The sequence below is a fragment of the Megalops cyprinoides genome, chromosome 2, assembly GCF_013368585.1.
Source record: "Megalops cyprinoides isolate fMegCyp1 chromosome 2, fMegCyp1.pri, whole genome shotgun sequence".
NCBI lineage: Eukaryota > Metazoa > Chordata > Actinopteri > Elopiformes > Megalopidae > Megalops > Megalops cyprinoides.
Genome location: NC_050584.1, coordinates 33814170 through 33833226, shown reverse-complemented (window position 1 = coordinate 33833226; position 19057 = coordinate 33814170). Strand labels below are relative to the sequence as shown.

At 41.5% G+C, this 19057-nt stretch overlaps 1 protein-coding gene across 1 annotated transcript in view; it reads left to right on the top strand.

The window, feature by feature from the left end:
• p3h2 (prolyl 3-hydroxylase 2) overlaps positions 1-16688 on the top strand; it is a 59507-nt gene extending 42819 nt beyond the window's left edge. Inside the window, exons 2-15 of the mRNA XM_036521531.1 lie at positions 1462-1614; positions 2139-2328; positions 7519-7650; positions 9214-9341; positions 10562-10651; positions 11480-11520; positions 12599-12690; positions 12872-12999; positions 14312-14407; positions 14551-14701; positions 14940-15057; positions 15515-15590; positions 16096-16236; positions 16583-16688. Of these exons, the coding sequence (XP_036377424.1) occupies positions 1462-1614; positions 2139-2328; positions 7519-7650; positions 9214-9341; positions 10562-10651; positions 11480-11520; positions 12599-12690; positions 12872-12999; positions 14312-14407; positions 14551-14701; positions 14940-15057; positions 15515-15590; positions 16096-16236; positions 16583-16675 (1629 nt within the window). The 3' untranslated portion in view covers positions 16676-16688. The remainder of the gene's footprint in view (positions 1-1461; positions 1615-2138; positions 2329-7518; positions 7651-9213; positions 9342-10561; positions 10652-11479; positions 11521-12598; positions 12691-12871; positions 13000-14311; positions 14408-14550; positions 14702-14939; positions 15058-15514; positions 15591-16095; positions 16237-16582) is intronic.
• The last annotated feature ends 2369 nt before the right edge of the window (positions 16689-19057 follow it).

Below are 19057 nucleotides of genomic sequence, written 5' to 3'. Positions count from 1 at the left end.
ATAATAAGGAGACAAAGAAGCTGCTCTGCTGGCAACATCTGTGCTTCTCATGGCCGGCCAGTAAATTAATTAAAAACAGGAGTGCATTGGTACTTTAATAAGTAACATATTAAACTAATGAAAAGGTTTACAGAGACTGAACCGGTATACTCTGCTTCAGGAAGGAGACCGTGTTGTGTGCCAAGACCATGAAATAACAGTTGCTGGCTTTCCATTTACAATAAGATCATAGTGACCCCATGACCATGTGCCCCCAAATGCTACACAATATGTGTATCAGTTTTATTTACATGCATTCATTACTATGTTTACTTTAATCAAGAAACTGCTCACTGTGGCCAGAGGTGCTTGGCAGGTCAACAGGAGGAGATTGTTCACTGCTTTCCTTTTGAGGCATTTTTCTCTTTACAGGATATATACCTATGTATTGGAGATAAAAAAAGTGCACAACCTGATTTTCAGCTGTTGCTAAAGCATGGAAATAATGAGGTGGAATCCAGGGATTGCTGATTTCAAAGACCAACAATTTATTTCCATGAAAGAAAGATTTGTATTTGAAGAACTGTGCTGTAGCATGTAAATGATACTGACTGCGATACAGTTCATTTTTGACTCGTCCACAAGGGGAGTGGACCTTGTTTGCCTCAGTTACTGTCCGGTACTCAAAGTAACCTGAATACTATCATCAATTCAGTGTCCTGTACTTACAACTGCTACAACACAGTAATTCAGTGAGGTACGCCCCGGTCCCAGCTGGAGACCAGGAATCAAGTGTCTGTGTGGGTTCTCTCTGCCAATAGCAATGTCCTTGAGGTGACGCAGGGCTCAGTTTACATCCTAACCTTCTCCCATTTTCTTCAGAGGATTATTTGAGGGTACTTCAGCTGTTTAGTCATTAGTGATGAATGAAATGACTGAATTCAATTCTTTGAATTGGGTCTTTCTTAGTGTGGTTTTCTGACTGAAAATAACCTCAGGGAAAGTATTTGGACAAACCAAACATTAGTGGGTCTGCCTTGTAAGAACCATCCACTTCATATCTGATTATCATGTTCAACTGAACAATTTCCCTGGGATTCATTAACTGAGAAGAAAACTTTAAGTTGATTTCCCATTAAAAAAAAAACATTTGTGTATTTGTTTGTACATGCTTATACGTCAGTGTGTGTATGCATGTGAAAGAGAAATTGTAATAGTATAGTCTTGTACCGAGAGAGGACAGCACTGATAGAGAACAGCCAAATGTTCTGACAAAGTAATTCACAATGGGCTGTATGTAAGGAAAACACATGGAAAAGACTAGTTTTATGTGTGGAAATGACGTAATCTTTTTGTTCCAAGTCTTTCCCAGTGATTCTGGTGGTTAAAAAGAAGCCGTCATGCTTGTACTGGCTTCGGCAGCGGTCTCTGCTGGTCATCTGTAGTAATGCGCTTTCTTCTTCCCCTGTCTGTCTCCCTCAGCTGAAGCAGCTGGACAAAGCAGCGGCAGCTGCACACACCTACTTCCAGGCCAACCCAGAGCATGTAGAGATGGGCCAGAATCTGGAGCAATACAAGGCTATGGAAGGTGTGCAGGAGGAGCACTTTATTGACAGAGAGGCCCGTCCACACCAGGTGAGCAGAGGTGCATGAGAATTGCTACGACAGAGAGAGAGAGAGAGAGAGAGAGACAGACAGAGAGAGAGAGAGAGAGAGAGAGAGAGAGAAAAAGATCAAGAGAGAGAGACAGAGAGCCTCTTTTAGTCTAAGTATAAGACTCTGTTGGACATGCCAGCACCATGTGGACATGCTGTGGTCTCTGCCCCTACTTGCAGCACCATCATAATTAAGCCAATTGTGCATTGTGGCCACCCTCTCTGTGTAGAGGAGTTTTTGCGGCCGTGGTCATAACTGAACGGCCTGACCGTGGTCAGCGTGCAGTGGTCAAGGGAGACAAGTTTAGATGATTAAATGTTGTTTGTGGGGAGCACAAAACCCATAGAGGTCTACCCAAGGCACTGCAGGCAAGATGCATTCTGACCAACGGGAGCCTTGGAGATAGGCCTCACTATACACAAGTGGGGAAAACGGCAGTCACGAGTTGTTTTTGGGTCCCGTAAACGCAAGTGTGATAGTAAAGTCTCTGTCTCTGTTTGCAGAAAGCCTTCATGGCGGGCGTGAAGTTCTATGACCGAGGGGATTATGGGAAGGCCATCAAGCTCTTCGAGGAGGCTCTGGCGGAGTACTACAAGGCAGATGTGGAATGCAGGGCACTGTGCGAGGGGCCGCAGAGGTTCGACGAGCACGATCACCTGCAGTACCGCCCCAGCCTCTACGAGCTCATCTCTGGTATTACGTTCTCTGTACACCTCAACGCTTCAGTAATCTATGTAACTCCCCTCCCTGGTATCATGCTTATACAGAATGGTAGCAGGGGAACCCAAAGGCCCTGTTAGTGTCTGTAGATCTGTGAGAGCCTGTACTGAATTACACAGCCAGGCAGTCTTTTAGACAATAGGGGCTAGCTTCATAAGTGCTTCTGTGAACAGTATATTGTCCACACAGTTTTCTCATTGTACAGATTGGCTGTATCATCTCTCTGCAGTCATGTTGCTCGACTGCACCCATGGATCTGTACCCCTGGCACTGCTTGTTCACATCCAGACTCAGGCTGCTTATGGTTTACCGAAGCACAGCATATGGATACAATATGGGCCAAAGACTAGCCGCAACATTCAGCATGCTCCCTCCCAGAAATAGAAAAACATGAAAACGGATGGCAGGCACCTACAGACTGATTCAGTGTGTGAGTTTGGTTGGGCATGTGAGTTTGGGGTTTTCATGTCCAAGGGGCTGACTCTGCCTCTGCCCTTGCGGCTGCCTTAGTTCCTCCTGAGCACGTTGCCCCGTGTTTATCCATATCGTGCTCTGCTGGAAAGCCTTCAGCAGCCATCATTAAATCTTACATGTGGAGCATGATTTGCTTTTATGGGCTGACACGGTCAGAATATTTTACATGTCTCTTATTTCATCCCTTTGGGTGTTTCAATGTGGCATGCGTAAACCTCCGGAGGGATGGTAAATGTTAATGTTAGTCTTAATGGTTTTATGCGATATATGAATTTTAGCCTGTCTTTGGCCACAGGCCAAGGTTTTAATGTAGAATTCTGGCTGTTGCACATTTGTTTTAAATGTGTTTATCGCAATATTGAAAAACATCCCCCACCAGGCTCTTATTATAAGCACTAGCCATACTTAAGACAACAGGAATACCAATGGTAATACTTCTGACAGTGGGTGGATGGATTTCCTCCCACCAGTATCAGCTGCCCCCTCAATACTGCACATTAAGGGCTTCATCTTGCCTTTGTTATACCTGATCAGATTGAAGTATTTTTTTCATTATGTTCAATAGGTTCAAAATGTGAGCTCCCATTTATTCTGGTAAGGCTTGGACCAGGGGCATGGGGCGAAGGGAGAGCATGCATAGTGATATGTGGAAAGGGTTGTTTAAGAACAGTGGCCACTGCACTGCGCTCCAGGGACACATGGACGCAGCAGGTTCCTGTCATGGACATAGAGGCATCCTTTAATTGTTGAAAAAAGAAGTCACGGCTGCTTTTCATTTGTAAGGCCGGAGGTAAGGTAAGGAACAGCTTGTTTTGGCAAACTGGGGCAGGGGTGCCTGTTAGAAATGACGCCTAAGTTTCCACCTCCATTAAAAACAGCATTTCAAATCAAACCACTCAGCTGCCACTCACTCGACTGGCCAGTGGAAAAAGGTGAAAGGTATACCTTCTTCATGATACTGATGTGATAACACTAATATGATATATAGAAGTGCAATTTTCTCTATAAATCTGCAATTTCCTTGAATAAAATAATTCTCTAAATATATAATGACATATAACACTTCTTAAGAATGTAACACTTCTTAATTCTTAATTTGTGTTTTTCAGCTATGAATCAATTCCAGTACATTCTTATACAGACCCATCATAAAAGTACAATACAGTACATAAAACTACAATACAAGGCCTTATGTTGTACTGAGACTCAAACAAATGGTTTCTTGGCATTACATTAGACTGAAGAAATGAATGAAATCCAGATGTAAGATATATGCTGTTTTTAAAGACATAAACAAATCAGGATTTAGGTGCAGCAAAGACAGTAGAGGCATAGATCGACATCTTATTAAAAAACAGCTGCTGTGGGTGCTTTTTTAATCCTTGCTTGTTGTGTGGAAATGAGATGGCAACGCTCTCTTGTGATGTGGGTGAGAAAGTTTTCTTTACTGCGTGGGAGTTGAGACCTGCACGGAGTATCCGGCAGCCGACGTCAAGCTCAACAGGCCCCGCTCACTCCGTGACAGTGTCCAGACTCCAGTTCAGAGTCAGATGCCTGAGCCTCTGCCAGAGCTGAGCGCCATGCTGAAACGTGACCAATAAAACCAGCTCTGCTCTCTCCCACTGTAACACTTCTCTCTCATAAAACCCCAGGGCTGTAAAAAAAAATAGAGACAGGAACTCTCCGGCGCTCTGTCGTAAAGCGGTCAGTTACGCTCGGGAATAGCAACATGAGCCCAGGCACATGCCCCCCACCCCCCATCCCTCTGCTTATAACTGTCTCGCTGGAGTGTCTGTAATTTATCTTGGAACACTTGGTGCCTCCAAATCTATGCCAATTATCACTCAAGCAGTAGCAGACCTTTGAGACAGTGTGTCCAGTTTATGGGCTATTTTATCTCTGCATTTTTATAAGCCCAAGGTGATGTGGCAGGCCTGGCTATTCTGCAAGGGTTACAGTAGCACAGCTGGAAATGGGTTCCCATCTGTGAATGACAAACCCTTCAGGGGGCATGGGAGGACAGGGTCAGACGAGGGAAAACTTGGTGAGGTCATGTGGAAAATGTGATGATGCAATTTATAATATATAAATTGGTTCCATTACCATACAAGAGAAAAGGCTGTTTCTGATTTATCAGGGCTGCTTATGTAGACAGAAGTCAGGTCATCTTATGGAATGCAGTTCTTCATCCAGTCCAAATTAAATTAATGACATGGAGCACACCATCATAAGATACAATCACATGCCTGGGGCAATTTTTCACACAACAAATCCCACAGTGAAACACGAGTTGGAGGATAGGCAGGTCTTCACTGACGTCATTAGAGTGGCTCATAGGTGCCTGATCAGTTGCATGATAACTGAGAGCTGTATGGGGAAACCCTACCAACAAACCTGGAAGGGGCCGGAATTGCCCTTTCACACATGTAGCACACAACAGGAGATTGTCCATGACAGACACGTTCACACCTACTGGAAATACTCTGGTTTGGTTTAGGTGAGGGGCGGCACCTGGGACCTGGGTAGAGCGTGCAGGAGGCAGGACATGACGCAAAAAGTACGATGCAGAAATCGCACTGGCTATATTCGAAACCGCCTACTGCATACTGTGTACTGCGTACTACACAAGTATATACTGTATACTGCATGCTATTTTTCAGTGTAGTACCCAGTATGCAACCATTAATAATTACATTTGTAGCATGTTACATTGTCGCTTGAAATCATTGCGAGTTTAGAAACGTCCAGATTTCCTTGTTGTATTTTCCAGTTAGACGCCACTTGCATTCTCACAAGTGAAAAGTGTTGACGAGTTCACAAAAAGCATTCGCGAGTTGAAGTGTTTTCTTTTCAATATCTTACACCTTTTGGTGGTACGGGCACATAATGTGGTATGGAGGAGGTGAAGGTGTACTTTTGGGTAGCCTATAAAAAATCACACATAGCCATCCAAATGGTGCTACCGGTACACATAATTTATTATTAATTATACATTTATTATAGCAGGAAGGTAAGTTTTTGTTGTTCGCAATGTAATGTTCGGTCACCAGTTCACCTATCTCTAAGACTCAAGTTATGCATGTGAATATGAACTGCTATTCACAAGGCACAAGGACATGAGGATATATCAACAAAAAAATAAATAAATAAATTTAAAGAATCTGACCTATGGTAACTTTTTCCCATTTGTTTGGCTTGCTTGGAAGCCATTCTACCAGCATTGATATATACGGTTGTCAGTGTAATTCCTCAGCAATTTCATGACCTCTCCTCCTCAAAAGTCTTCACTCATCTCTGCAAGGGCAACCGGGCCTGATAATATCACAAACTCAACCTTAGTCCTCACCACCATCTCCTATGTGGCCGCTGTCCCAGCCACTGGAGGGCTGTTTTGAAATGCCCACACGAAGGAATGAAAACAACTCCCCAAAATCAAATTTGCTACTTGGTTGTTGTTTTGAAGCTTCAACTGATAAAACAACTGATAAAAATAAAAGATACAAAGATACAAACTGTATCCACTGAAAAAATTTATATTGGAACTTACTTACTTAAGAAGTATCTTATACAGTTGTTGTAAATTGACCTCTCCTGTACGACATTTTTGTGAGGATTGTCTTCAGGTTTTTGGATTAGAAGCTTCTTAAGTGAAATTAAACTGCATTGCATGATGTGGACACCTAGCTCTGACTTCACAGATTTCTCAGATTAGCTCCCTGAATTGATCTCATTTAAGCCGGAATGGGCGTAGAAACTTTCATGATTTGTTTTCAAACAGATACTTCATTGCCCATGGCTAATTGTGGTGTCAGAAGAAAAATTTCACAGAGAACTGTAAACAACACTAATTGTAATGTAAATGTGTTCAATTGGCCGGCTCTACTACCACAGCTTTGATCAAGCACATCTGAAGGTTTCCAGCCTGCATACTGATCTGAATCACACGCTCAACGAACATAATGGCAAGAAAACAATACCAATATAATGACTATAACCAAATGTACATTGGAAAGCATTCTTTTCTTTTTTTCCTGTGAGTGGTGAACATACTTAAAGAAGCCGCTGGATTGCAGTGACGTGGGCTTCATTCAAAAGGAATGCACTAAGAAGAGTCACTGTGGATGTGCCGTGCGCAGTGCAATGGTCTGGAAAGCACCATCGCTTTCCTGTATAAACACAAGTTCAACATATTTATGTCTTGTATTACTAACTGTTGCATATTTACTTTGACCAACATATCTGACAAAAAGAAAAAATAAACAATGTAGCTAGATCTCAAACAGCAAATGAAAAACATTCAGATCAATCCAAGTCAGCCAGTGGATAGCTGAACTGAAGGAGTCAATTAAGTTGTACGGCCTCAGTCTTAGTCTGAGTATGTAATTATCCGGTTGATCCAGACATGTCAGGGCGTGAAGGGTTGTGAAGGGTTCGGCATGTGTTCAGTACATGTTCAGTGTAAAATCGAAGCTTGGTGTGCATGTGTCCACCCAGCAAGCCCACCTCCCACAACCAGCAAACACACACACCCTTCCTCCCTGTTGTGTGTATTTTTGGCTGAAACATCGATGTGTATCCAAAGCCCAGTTTGACCCGTGGTATGTGTCTCAGGTTCCTGTATGAAATGAACCCTGTGATATCACCAGCTGCTCACGTATCCCCCCACTGCCCTGCCCTTGTATGTTTCAGACCATTTCACCCAGGTACTGCACTGCGAGCACGAGTGTGTGAGGGACCTGGCCACACGTCCCGGTCGCCTCTCCCCCATGGAGAACTACCTACCTCTGCACTACGACTACCTGCAGTTTGCCTACTTCAAAGGTAAGCTGCGCATTGACCCACCATTTGCCAAACAGCAGAGTGGCGGAAACCTGGCAAACACCTGGCTGCTGCTAATGAGGAAAGCAGAAATGAAAATGAATCCAATTCTGACTGACTGTGGTCACACCAGAGAAGGAATGAGCGACCACTCAGTCATTTTAAATAATTTGGACATGAGGGCAGTTGCAGCGCATATTATTTAATTGTAAACAGACCATGGCTTTACAACAGCCAACTGAAATTGAACTGCTGGAGAAGAAATGAGAAAACCACAGTCTGGCAGCCACTGAGAAATGACAATGGCAAAATGTGTGGATTGGAATGGCCAAGACACAATCCTGTAGACAGTACTAGAAAGAGGGCTTTTCTGCTCTCCTCAAATTATTGTTAATCTCTGAAAACACTTGTGTGGCCAATCAAACAAAGTGGATTATTGCGGCCTACCATAACCCTGAGCTCATTCCATGAAAGGATTGTCAAAATCTGAACCAGACGTCTTTGTTACAGTACTGTGAAATTCTGCATTATTAAAGGGCTAATTCAGTCTAATGTAATAGTTCTGTAAAAATAAAAAATAAGCAAACTTTGAAATCAATCACAAATTTAAGGCAATGGAACTTTTTTCAATGAAACTGTGTTCAGTTTCAATAAATGAAACAAATTCACAATTTACAAATTGGTTTTTAATGGACTTTCCACTTGTGCCTTATTGAATTATACACTATGTCTCTGGAAAAATAAATTGTGATTGAGAAGAAGCCATCATTTTTCAGACAATATACCTTAGGCAAAATATGAGCCTTCTTCAGTGCTAGCTTGTAAAATGTAATGTACCTGTATGGATTTGACCCTGGATGTTGAAAAAAAACATTTTTGAGACTTCCTGGATCTCTTCATTATGTTTAACATCAAGTCCTTTTCATGCAACACCTCGTAACCTTTCTGTGATAAATCGTTCTGAAATGAACTGTTAATGATATTTTAGTTTTATGAGCGTGGGGCTCCCTCATTGTTTACGACCTAGGAAATAAGGCAGATGAAGCATCGTCTACCCTTTCCAACACACTGTCATTGGGGAACAGTATTGGAGCTGAGCGGTTTTTACGGGGTTGTAAAGTGTGCTGTGGGAGCCACGTGTTTCGTAGGGACCATGCTGAAGTTAGCATGTTTGTCACCCAGTTCGCCCTTTTGCGCTGCTGCTGTTTTTTTTTTGGTCTTTGGTTTGGTTTCCACTATCTCAGCAAATTCTGCTGCTCCTATGTGGCCATTACACAAGAATGCCATACTGGATGTATTCAGTTTTCCATATTTTTTTGCTTGCAAGTGTGAGTGAGTGACTGTTCAGTAAGAAAATGGAAACATGGAATTTTCATAATGAGGTCTTTTAAAGATAAACTGCCATGGTTTACACAAAGTGATTTAAACCTTTTCAACAGACAGACCAGAGCAAAGGCAGAAACAACAAGGAGAGAAGGATGACTCCTCACTGTGTAAAAAAAGGCCTAATTCATTGCTCTTAAGAAATGGAGCAATTAACAACAGCAGAGTGTATTTTCTTTCCAGTGGATAAAATCCATGAGGCCTTGGAGTGTGCCCAGTCCTACCTGCTTTTCCACGAAGGAGAGGAGTTCATGACGGAGAATGTGGACTACTACAGAGAAGTGCTGGGGTATGCAGTTGAACTTCGGCAGGTGAGAGACAAAAGCAGAGGCCAGAGGTGTGAAAGAGAATCCTGCTGCACTGTAATATCCATGTAGCATTTTAATAGCGTTTTGCTGTAATATCAACATAATGTTGTGAGAATGTTAGACATTAGATGTTGACATACTGTATACTACTTGCATTTTGAATCTCAGGGGAACATTACAAACTTGTAATAGAGCATCTGGGTGAAACATAGCCTATGGATAATTCTCTATGAGTTAGTCTATACAATCAGTCAGGTGCATTGTTTATAGTGCAGTGGCCTACAAAATGAAAACTTTCCTTAAGCACTTAAATAAAGGCTCAAGGCTACTTCATTAATAACCCGCTTTGATTGCATAGCCCTGATCTCTTACCGTTCGCATGCTGCATCAATACCTCACGTAATTGAAAGCAGAAGTTGTACCATAACTCAGTGTACAGTATGCTCTCTTCAAGGCTGATGTCCAACAGGCAAACTGGTTATATGAGGTAGCAGGCACCTAGCAGTGCCATGAGTCAGTGCTGGTATGAGCTATTCTGGGGTTACAGGTCATATGTTTCATCACATGATCAGACACACTGCCTATGCACTGTCAAGCACCCTCCAGTGTCAATTGCAACTTGAGGAATTCTGCATTTGAGGAAGATGTTTTGTTTTTTTTTCCCCAAAAAAGAATAAGCATGTGCTGTGATGCCGCAGAACTGAAACAATTTGGGAGCGGTTTGTATTTCGTTTGGAGGGAGAATTTCTGCTGTGGCAAACACTACCGGCAGCTCCGGTTTCATAACAACCACTGCCTTTCCCCCCATCAACAGCGAGGTCCAAGGCAGCCCAGTTTTTTGTCTCGTCCGCACTTAGAGCAACGGGCCCTGTTCCATTTACAACATCCCCTTAAAACGGTGCCAGGAACAACTAAAAAAGTGCTGCTGTAGAATACCAAGTGAGCGCACCACACTCCACCCCTTTCAGCACACCACTCACACACCAGGGCTTAATTAGAGCCCGTTTACTGAGGTCAGACCTTCTCAGCTGGGGAGGAGGACCTGTCTTTGGGTTGAGGTCAGGGGGACAAGGTGGCCGATTCATTAGGAGACACAAGGAGAGTAGAACTGCATCCAAACCCATCATATCTGCCTGGCTGGAGTTAATGGAGTCACAGAGGATGACAGAGCCACAGGTAGACACCGAGGAGCCGAGGCTTAACTCTAGTATGTGTGTCCACAGGATGCTGACCGATACATGAAGCGTCACCGGCAGGAACTGGACCTCCTTGTCCTGGGCAGTGAAAATTTAGGAGTTGAGTATGCAGAGGGGGTGAGTACGAGAAAATTGAAGGCAGCTGAGCATTTCAGTGGGCAATCAGGCATTTAAGTACTTACAGACGTGATTACAATTACTGCACCGCATCACACAGGCAGATTCCACAGGGCTTGAGCCGAGCTCACGTGGTGTTGTCACAATATATCTGTGACATTCTGGAAACAATGTTGATGCAACATTGCTAAAACGTCCGAGGAATACATTGAGAACATTATGCTCTACTCTGGGAAATGGGCAGGGCTCTGAAAGTGTGGAGTGAGCTGTGAGACGATGCTTGGAGATGCACAGATCAGAAGAGCTCTGATTGAGTCATCAGTCATGATGTGCTGAGAGCAATGTTGTGCCTTAAATCAGAACCAGAACAGGAGCCATAATTGCCAACAGACATGAAACCCAGTGTGCGCACTTCCAGGAGGTGATTGTACGATAGTAGCTTTTGTGTCAAACTAAAACCAAACTTTGTGACATGGAAATAGTGGTAAACAAGGTTGTAACTCACAATAGTTGTGGTGAAAGAGTGAGCTGCTCAGAACAGACAGCTCTGAAAGGACATGAGAGAACCACAAGAGCAGGTGTTTGGACTGGCAGCGTCATATAGAGCCAAATCCTCAGCTCACAGCACCCTCTTGAGAGGAACAAGCAACTGTAGCACAAGATGCTTGTTTTTAGGTTCTTTCCAAAGTTTTTGGAGATTATGTTGCAATATATTTAGACTGTGGTTACATTAACATTCAAGTAAAGTGATGTAGAGTAATGTAAGTGCTGAATGATGATAGTGGTTGAAAATGTATCAGATGTGTGTACGTTTTGTTACTGTTGTAGAACTATTGGAACAGCCCTGGTGGAAGAGAAGATGTCAACAGGTAAATAAAGATATAAAATAAATAAATAAAGATATAAAAGTACTAAAAGTTGCTAAGAATTTAAAGCGTAAAAAAGCTACTTTAATCAGATCTTCTCAATTGATTTTTCATCACTGCAAGTGAAAAAAGGTATGTTTATTTTTCAGAGAATGTAGTCCAAGAATCTACTCACCTAATCAGTACAGTAAATTCATTATTTCACTTATCTTGTTATTCAGTCATAGCCGATAAAATAATTACACACTGTGGGCTTGAGGCTTCTGAGTTTGAAAAGGGGAGGCTAAATCTAGATTTAAATAAAGTTGTATTTCTGATAGTCCTGAACATATTTTGATTGTTTTACTGGATTCATAAGTATGGAAAGGCAAACAAGCCACTTCCACTTTCATTAGCAGCAGTTGATTCCTTTTTACTCAGTTACATCAAGTGTGGTGCCAGTACCAGTAAATGTGGTTTTCACTGAAATGAAAATAGCAATGATTATAAACACGGTTACATATAAATACATAAAATATTCTATTGTATTAAAATATTGTATACAACTGTGTGGTCTAATGCATCAGCATCAGATTGTTTTCTTGCCCCTTTTTCTGTAAAAATTATTGGGTTGGGTTGGGCCATAATTAAAGAGTGAATCATTTCTGTGAGAATATAAATACATATATGTGAAATATTTTATTTCTTTAATTTTATTGCATAAAATTTTCATTTATAAAAAATGAAATGTAGATCATGTGCTATTCGTTTTTTTTATTATTAGCTTGTTTTAATTCAGATTGTTGACAGGTGAAGTTTACAGCTTAAAAGTTCGAAGCTGTTTATTTGTTATGACACGGTTCAGTTTTAGACATAGGCAGACTAATGTTGCAGATTACTATGTTTATAGTGACACCTGCTGGTAAATAATTGTAATGACATAGTCTGTCCTGGAAAAATCTTAGCCAAATTTCTTTTGGACTCTAGTTGAGTTTTATTCCAGACAATTTAGATCATTTTCGCTCTGTTGCTAACATACACTGTACATAACTTACAGAACTTAAAATGCAATAACCCCATTAATACTCTGATCTCTGCACAGAATCCCTTCAGGCACAGATGGCTGGATGGAGTATGTCCCCATTTCAGAGAAGAAGAATGTTTCTGTGGACGTGGTGCAGGAGCTGAGGGAGGGTGGGTTACCTTAGCTCCACAACACCAGGGAGGCCTTCATCTTGCACACAAAGTGGTGCTCTGCCACTGCCGGCACAGAATAGAGCTGTCTGCACACAGTATTTACTACAATATCTCACGGTGTACAGTGTGTGTCGTCATGGAGTGTTTTCTTAAACTTGCCTTTTTCATCTGTGTGTAGGAGGGCCCTTGCTGTATGACAGTGTTCGACTGGTTCAGAACTCAGAGGCCCTGAATGGGACCCAAAGGGTGCTGCTCGATGATGTCATCTCTGAGGACGAGTGCTCCGACCTGAAAAATTTGGCCCATGTGAGCTCTCATTATTGAACAGCTGGACTTGGACAGCTTGGTCTCTTTATTTACAACAGAAACTCCACTGAAAGTCCATGTGGTATATATATAGGGAGTCGACAAGATAATAGAAACATGTTTGTGCCACTTATAATGTGATATTGGACCATTCTGTAAGAAGGAAACTCCACTTCTTTGAGATACAGACCTGCACTCAGAGCATCCTATGAAGGTTCAATAATGTTTATATCTGGTGATTGGGGAGGCCCTGGAAGATGTTTGACTTCATCCTGGTGGTGATGAAACTATTCTTGAATCTCTTTAGCAGTGTGTTTGGGGGTGTTATCATCTTGAAATATGTGAACATCTTGAAGAAACAATGTTTGCATTATAGGATGGACCAGGTTACCTAAAATGCCTTTATATTCCTTGGTTGTAATTCTACCATGCAAACTAATAATTGGACCCAATGACTCCCACAAAATGATGGCCCATACCATTACAGATCCACCACTGTGTTTAGAAATTGGGAAAAATGCAGGTTGAAGGCTCCCTTTGGCTTTCTCAATGCATAAACCCGTCCAGATGTAGGAAAAAAAAGAATAAAAAGTGACTCATCAGACCATATTATTTTCTTCCATTGCTCAGAAGTCCAGAATTTGTGCTCATTTTAGCAGGTTATGCATTGTTGCACATTGACCTTTGTCCTGTATTCTTTCTTCATATTGTTTTTGGCACTGTTCACCTTGACAAATAATTTTGTCATTTCTGTGGTTGACACACTTGAATAAACATTGACATTAATATGATATACATATGTAAATTCCTTTAGAACTGTGATTTACTTTAAAATAGAAGTCTTTTCATTTGGCATTCTCATTATTTTTGTTTACTCACTTTGTATTAAAAAAACAAAAGATCGCTGGAGAGTGATTCTGCAATTATGGTGATAAGCACACTTTATTGATTTGCCTGAGTTCAACATCATGAAACCTGATGACCTTTTAGAGCAATCAAGCAATGGTTAATGCAGTATTCGCTGATATGCAAATAGGCGTAGCAGTGTAGCGTAATGGTGAGGTGCAGGGCTTATAACCAAAAGGTTGTCAGTTTGATTCCCTGCTGGGGCACTGCTGCTATACCCTTGGGCAAGATGCTCCACCTGTGTAAATGACTGACGTAAAAATTGCAACATATGTAAGTCACTCTGGATAGGACTGTCTGCTAAATGACAATAATGTTATGTAATATAATATGACTATAGTATGGGTGAATAGTGGAATGAAGGTAGCTCCAGGCAGTGAGGTTGTTGTTTTTGACTATCTGGCAGGCTGTCACAATGGCAGGAGATGGCTATCGGGGAAAGATGTCCCCTCACACACCCAATGAGAAGTTTGAGGGAGCAACGGTGTTAAAAACATTGCAGGTGGGTGTCATAACATGCTGTAACCATGCCATAGCAAGGAATGCTAACTGATGACTGTGTCTAACTCCCAGAAAGGGTTTGCTACACATTCATCTGACACCATCATTCAGAGCAATAGATAACAGTGATCTTTGTGGTTGCAGTATGGCTATGAAGGTCGAATCCCACTGAGAAGCGCGCGCATGTTCTACGACATCAGTGAGAAGGCCAGGCGCATCATTGAGTCCTACTTCATGCTCAACTCCACACTACATTTTTCCTACACTCACCTGGTGTGCAGGACCGCCATCTCTGGTGAGGCCCAGTCTCTGTCTGCAGTTACATTGCAGGGACACGCTCAGCATTGACTGCAGCAGCAACTATACAGGACAGAGGAAAAAATGCATAAAGAAGAGTAAAGAGTGGTCTGTAGTGAGAGTGGTCTGTATTGTTTGCTACTTAGGTATCTGTTGCCTGTTGTAGTACTTCATGAGGGTGGCTCAAGTCTTTATTTGAAAAGCTTATTGTTGCTGATGTTTCTGTCTGATTTTAGGTCAACAGGACCACAGGAATGACCTCAGCCACCCCATCCATGCAGACAACTGCCTGCTCGACCCTGAGGCCAATGAGTGCTGGAAAGAGCCACCCGCCTATACCTACAGAGACTATAGGTATGAGAAACAAGGCACACCTGCTTCATAGCCATGGCAGCTCACACACATCATTGGACTACTGTTATGATAGTCCCTAGACCTATGGCTAAGTGGCAATGTAGCTGAATTAGCCAGAACAATTGGATGATTTATTTGGTATCAGCTGGACTGAAGTTGCAATAGAAGAAGAAGATACTATACACTCCCAAAAGAATTTATGAGCAGATCCATTTAATTAATTTCATATTTTAACAGTGCCACTATTTCTCGGAAATCTTGGGCAAACTGCATATGTTGCATTCCTTTCACATTTTGTTTAGTTCACCAAAACTACATGGCCAAATATTTGGGCTGGTGTCTTTCAAACACAAACATTGGCTGTGCTTTCCAGTGAGGTCTCACTTTACAGTCACAGCTGAAGCAGAGAAGAAGAGAATGTGAATCCTGAATCCTCTTCTCACCCTCTTTCTTTCAGTGCGCTCTTGTACCTAAATGGAGATTTTGAAGGAGGGGAGTTCATTTTCACAGAAATGGATGCAAAAACTGTCACAGTAAGTGGTGTTTCTCAAAGTGGGAAAAAAAGGAGCCGGGCATTGACATTCATGCAATGAAAAATTACCTCAGAAATCAGAATATACACAGTATTTTTGAAATCTTTTCTATGGTGCAAATACAAACTTAAGGTGTTTTCTGAGCTCCAATGCCCTCTTAGATGAGAATGTGTGAAATATGTGTATGTTCTTTGATCCTTCTTTTATTATTTGCAGTCTGGGTGTTGTTGAGTGGTTTCGAATGTTCAAGTTAAACTTTTCCTGGCACCCACAAATGCTTATGTTGATACAGCTTTGTGTAAATAAGTACTACACCCCTTTCATGGATTTACAGTACTCTGTGTTGAGTAATATTAACAGGTTCACAGTGAAACATTGCATGATTTTGCTATTTAAGTAAGACTATATCCATCTTGTTAGTGATAATACTATCTCTTGTAATAATAAACATCAGTCTTAGACTCACAGATATATTAAACCTTGTTCCTTGTCACTGTCCTTCTAGGCATCAATTAAGCCCAAGTGTGGTCGGATGGTGGGCTTCTCATCTGGAGGGGAGAACCCACACGGTGTCCGGGCGGTGACCAGTGGTCAAAGATGTGCCGTGGCCCTGTGGTTCACTCTGGACCCTCTCTTCAGAGAGCTGGTGAGTTCCAGCTTTCAGAACATGCAAGATCAGTGATGGTACAAGAGGGGTTGCAGTTAATTGAGAGAAATATAAAATTGTAGTACATTTACATCTACATTTATTCATTTGGCAGGCACTTTTATGCAAAGCGACTTACATGTGAGGCAGAGAGCACAAGTCCTCTGTATAATATGTATGTATGATAGGAGTATATGTAGCAGGCAGAGTAGTGACAGGTAGATCTAGTTTTAATGTCTGACTGATTCTTTTCCTGCTGCCCTCCAGTGGCAATCCTATGTATTGCACGTTTGCAGCTTTACCACCTACATACTGCTGGGTTCTCATTTGTGTCTATCTTTTGCAGGAGAGGCTGCAGGCAGATGAAGTGATGGAGTCATTAAATAATCAGCAGCAGTGGGACTATGGGCTCAACATTAACCCCAAAGATGAGCTGTAGAGGCGGAGGAGGAGAGCACAATTCAAATGATTCTCTATTTATTTAATTGTTGATTTAAAAATTTAAAAGTTGATCTAATCAGAATGTTTTTATTTTTGTACTGTTTGAAGTGCAAGGTTGTTGTTATTTCTTTGTGTGAGAGAGCATTGCACCTCTGTGCGCTACCTTTACTGGTACTTGAGTTCACCTCCGGTTTATTTTGTTCTTGTTCCACGTGTTTGGAAATGTCACCTCTCACAGCTTCCCACCTTAGGATGTAAGGTGAGGTCTGTCCACCTCTATTTGGATCCGGGTCTAAGAGGTGGGGGAGTGAAGGGGGATATGGTCCAGTTGCATACATTGTCGATTCATCTGCAGAGAGAGCAGACGATGCCTGAAAGGCTTCCGAACATGAGGTACAAACTGCACTGTGAACAAGCCTAAGAGAAGAACAGTGGGTAACTTGATAGCGCCCGAGTCAAGTGAAGCAAACTCTCGGTTTCCTGTTTTCAAGTTATTGAAGCAGAGAAAAAATGCACGTACATTTAAGTGTACAACATATGCATTTTTCTGAACTGATTTATATACTGTATATTGCATCTGTCAAGCCTGGGATGAGTATGGTTAGCATATTTGAAGTAGGCGGCATATTTTAAGGCAAAACAACATTTCTGTGTAGGGTGACATTAAATGGGATTACACACATTTTGAATTCAGGATAGGACACATTTAAGCAACACAACAGAATATTTAAATGAAATATATAGTGATACTTGTCCCAGTCATGTGTACATAGATGTGGAGACACATATTAACACAGCTGTTTAAGACACACATTGTACACACTTCTACACTGTACTAGTGTGATGTGACGTGCAGCATTTGGTCACTGCATTCTGTTTGGTGCAAACATAAGAATATTGTTTACACAACTTACACAAGGCCGTGGTATGTTTGAGATAGACAGCTGCTATTTGCAATTGTCAGCGTTTAATATTAGAAACTTTTTTTAATAAAAGACGTTTCATTTATTCCTGTTTCAAGGAATTTGTAAGTTGATGTGGCAGATATTTATCCTTTCCTTTCAAAATAATATTTTCCAAGCAATGTTGACACAGGTGCAGTTGCTTATTGTCCAATGGACACTGAGTGTGCCTTGTTAATCACTCTGCTGCTTATTTTTTACACATCCACTACATAACTCAAGTCATATCTAGGATACAGTTCACTTTTGATAGGGAGGAAGGCCACTTTGGATTTCTTTTGTCTCACTAATATTTAAGTTTGAATTTCTAGTGACCTGAAATGGATGATGTACCCTTCACTTTCCTTGTAGTGCATATGTAAATTAAAAATTCTATGGCATACCATCTTTTTTGTGAATTAAACTGGGATTTTAAGATCTATGAGGGTCAGAAACATCCCTTATCTCATGTAAGCTCTTTCTCCAAGGTGCAGCTCTCAGCAACATGTTGTGAATGCACATTTTCTATGCTTTATCTCATCAGAAGATGAGCTAAAGCAGGCCCTGCAACAGACAACTCTGCGCTCCCAATAAACAATCTAGGATCAATTTACCGACCAGTGATCCCAACCACATCTATCTGTCTTAAAACCTTTATGCTCATCTAGGATTAATGGCACACTTTAATCAGGTCAAGCAGCTGGAGATTTGGATGGAACAACTTCAAACAGGAAGCGATGAGCAATACAGGGAGAGCACAACACAGCAGCAAGCAACTCTTTTCTTCACAGCAACAGGACAAAGTTTAAATATACATCTGTACAGAACATAAAAGGCATACAGTTTAGGGAAATTGTTGCTGAAGCAATTCACAGATTTGAGCTGAAAGCCATATTACCTTGATGATATATGATTCCTGACCTGAACCAACTTCACACTAGATAGTTTGGTGTCAATCCTTGATCATTGTATGACCAATTTGGGTAATCTTTGAAGTGATACAATTTTCTATCCCTTTTTGGGTTAATTAGTCATACTATTCATCCTTTGGGGATTCATCCTTTGAGCATTGTTCATTTTGGCATTTGTAGGGAATGCTGATATGCTGATACCCTGACAGCTTTCAGTGTTAAAAAATGCCAGATTATTGTCATGTACAAACACTAAAAATTCTACCTCACATCACACAAAGTGAAAAAGCACTAATCCAAAACAATGCTATACAATGTTTCTTAAATTCTTTTTAGTAATGTAGCCCTGTCTTCTTAATCTTATTTCAAGCATTATTTGTCACGTCCAGGCGGTTGTGTACATTGTGGAATATTGTAGACACTGTCAATGCTGTCTCAGGCTCGCAATGTGCTACAATGAACAAATGTTAGGAGAATTCAGGAGATACCAATGGAAAGAAATGCTAAAAGTGCTATTGAGCGGTATTT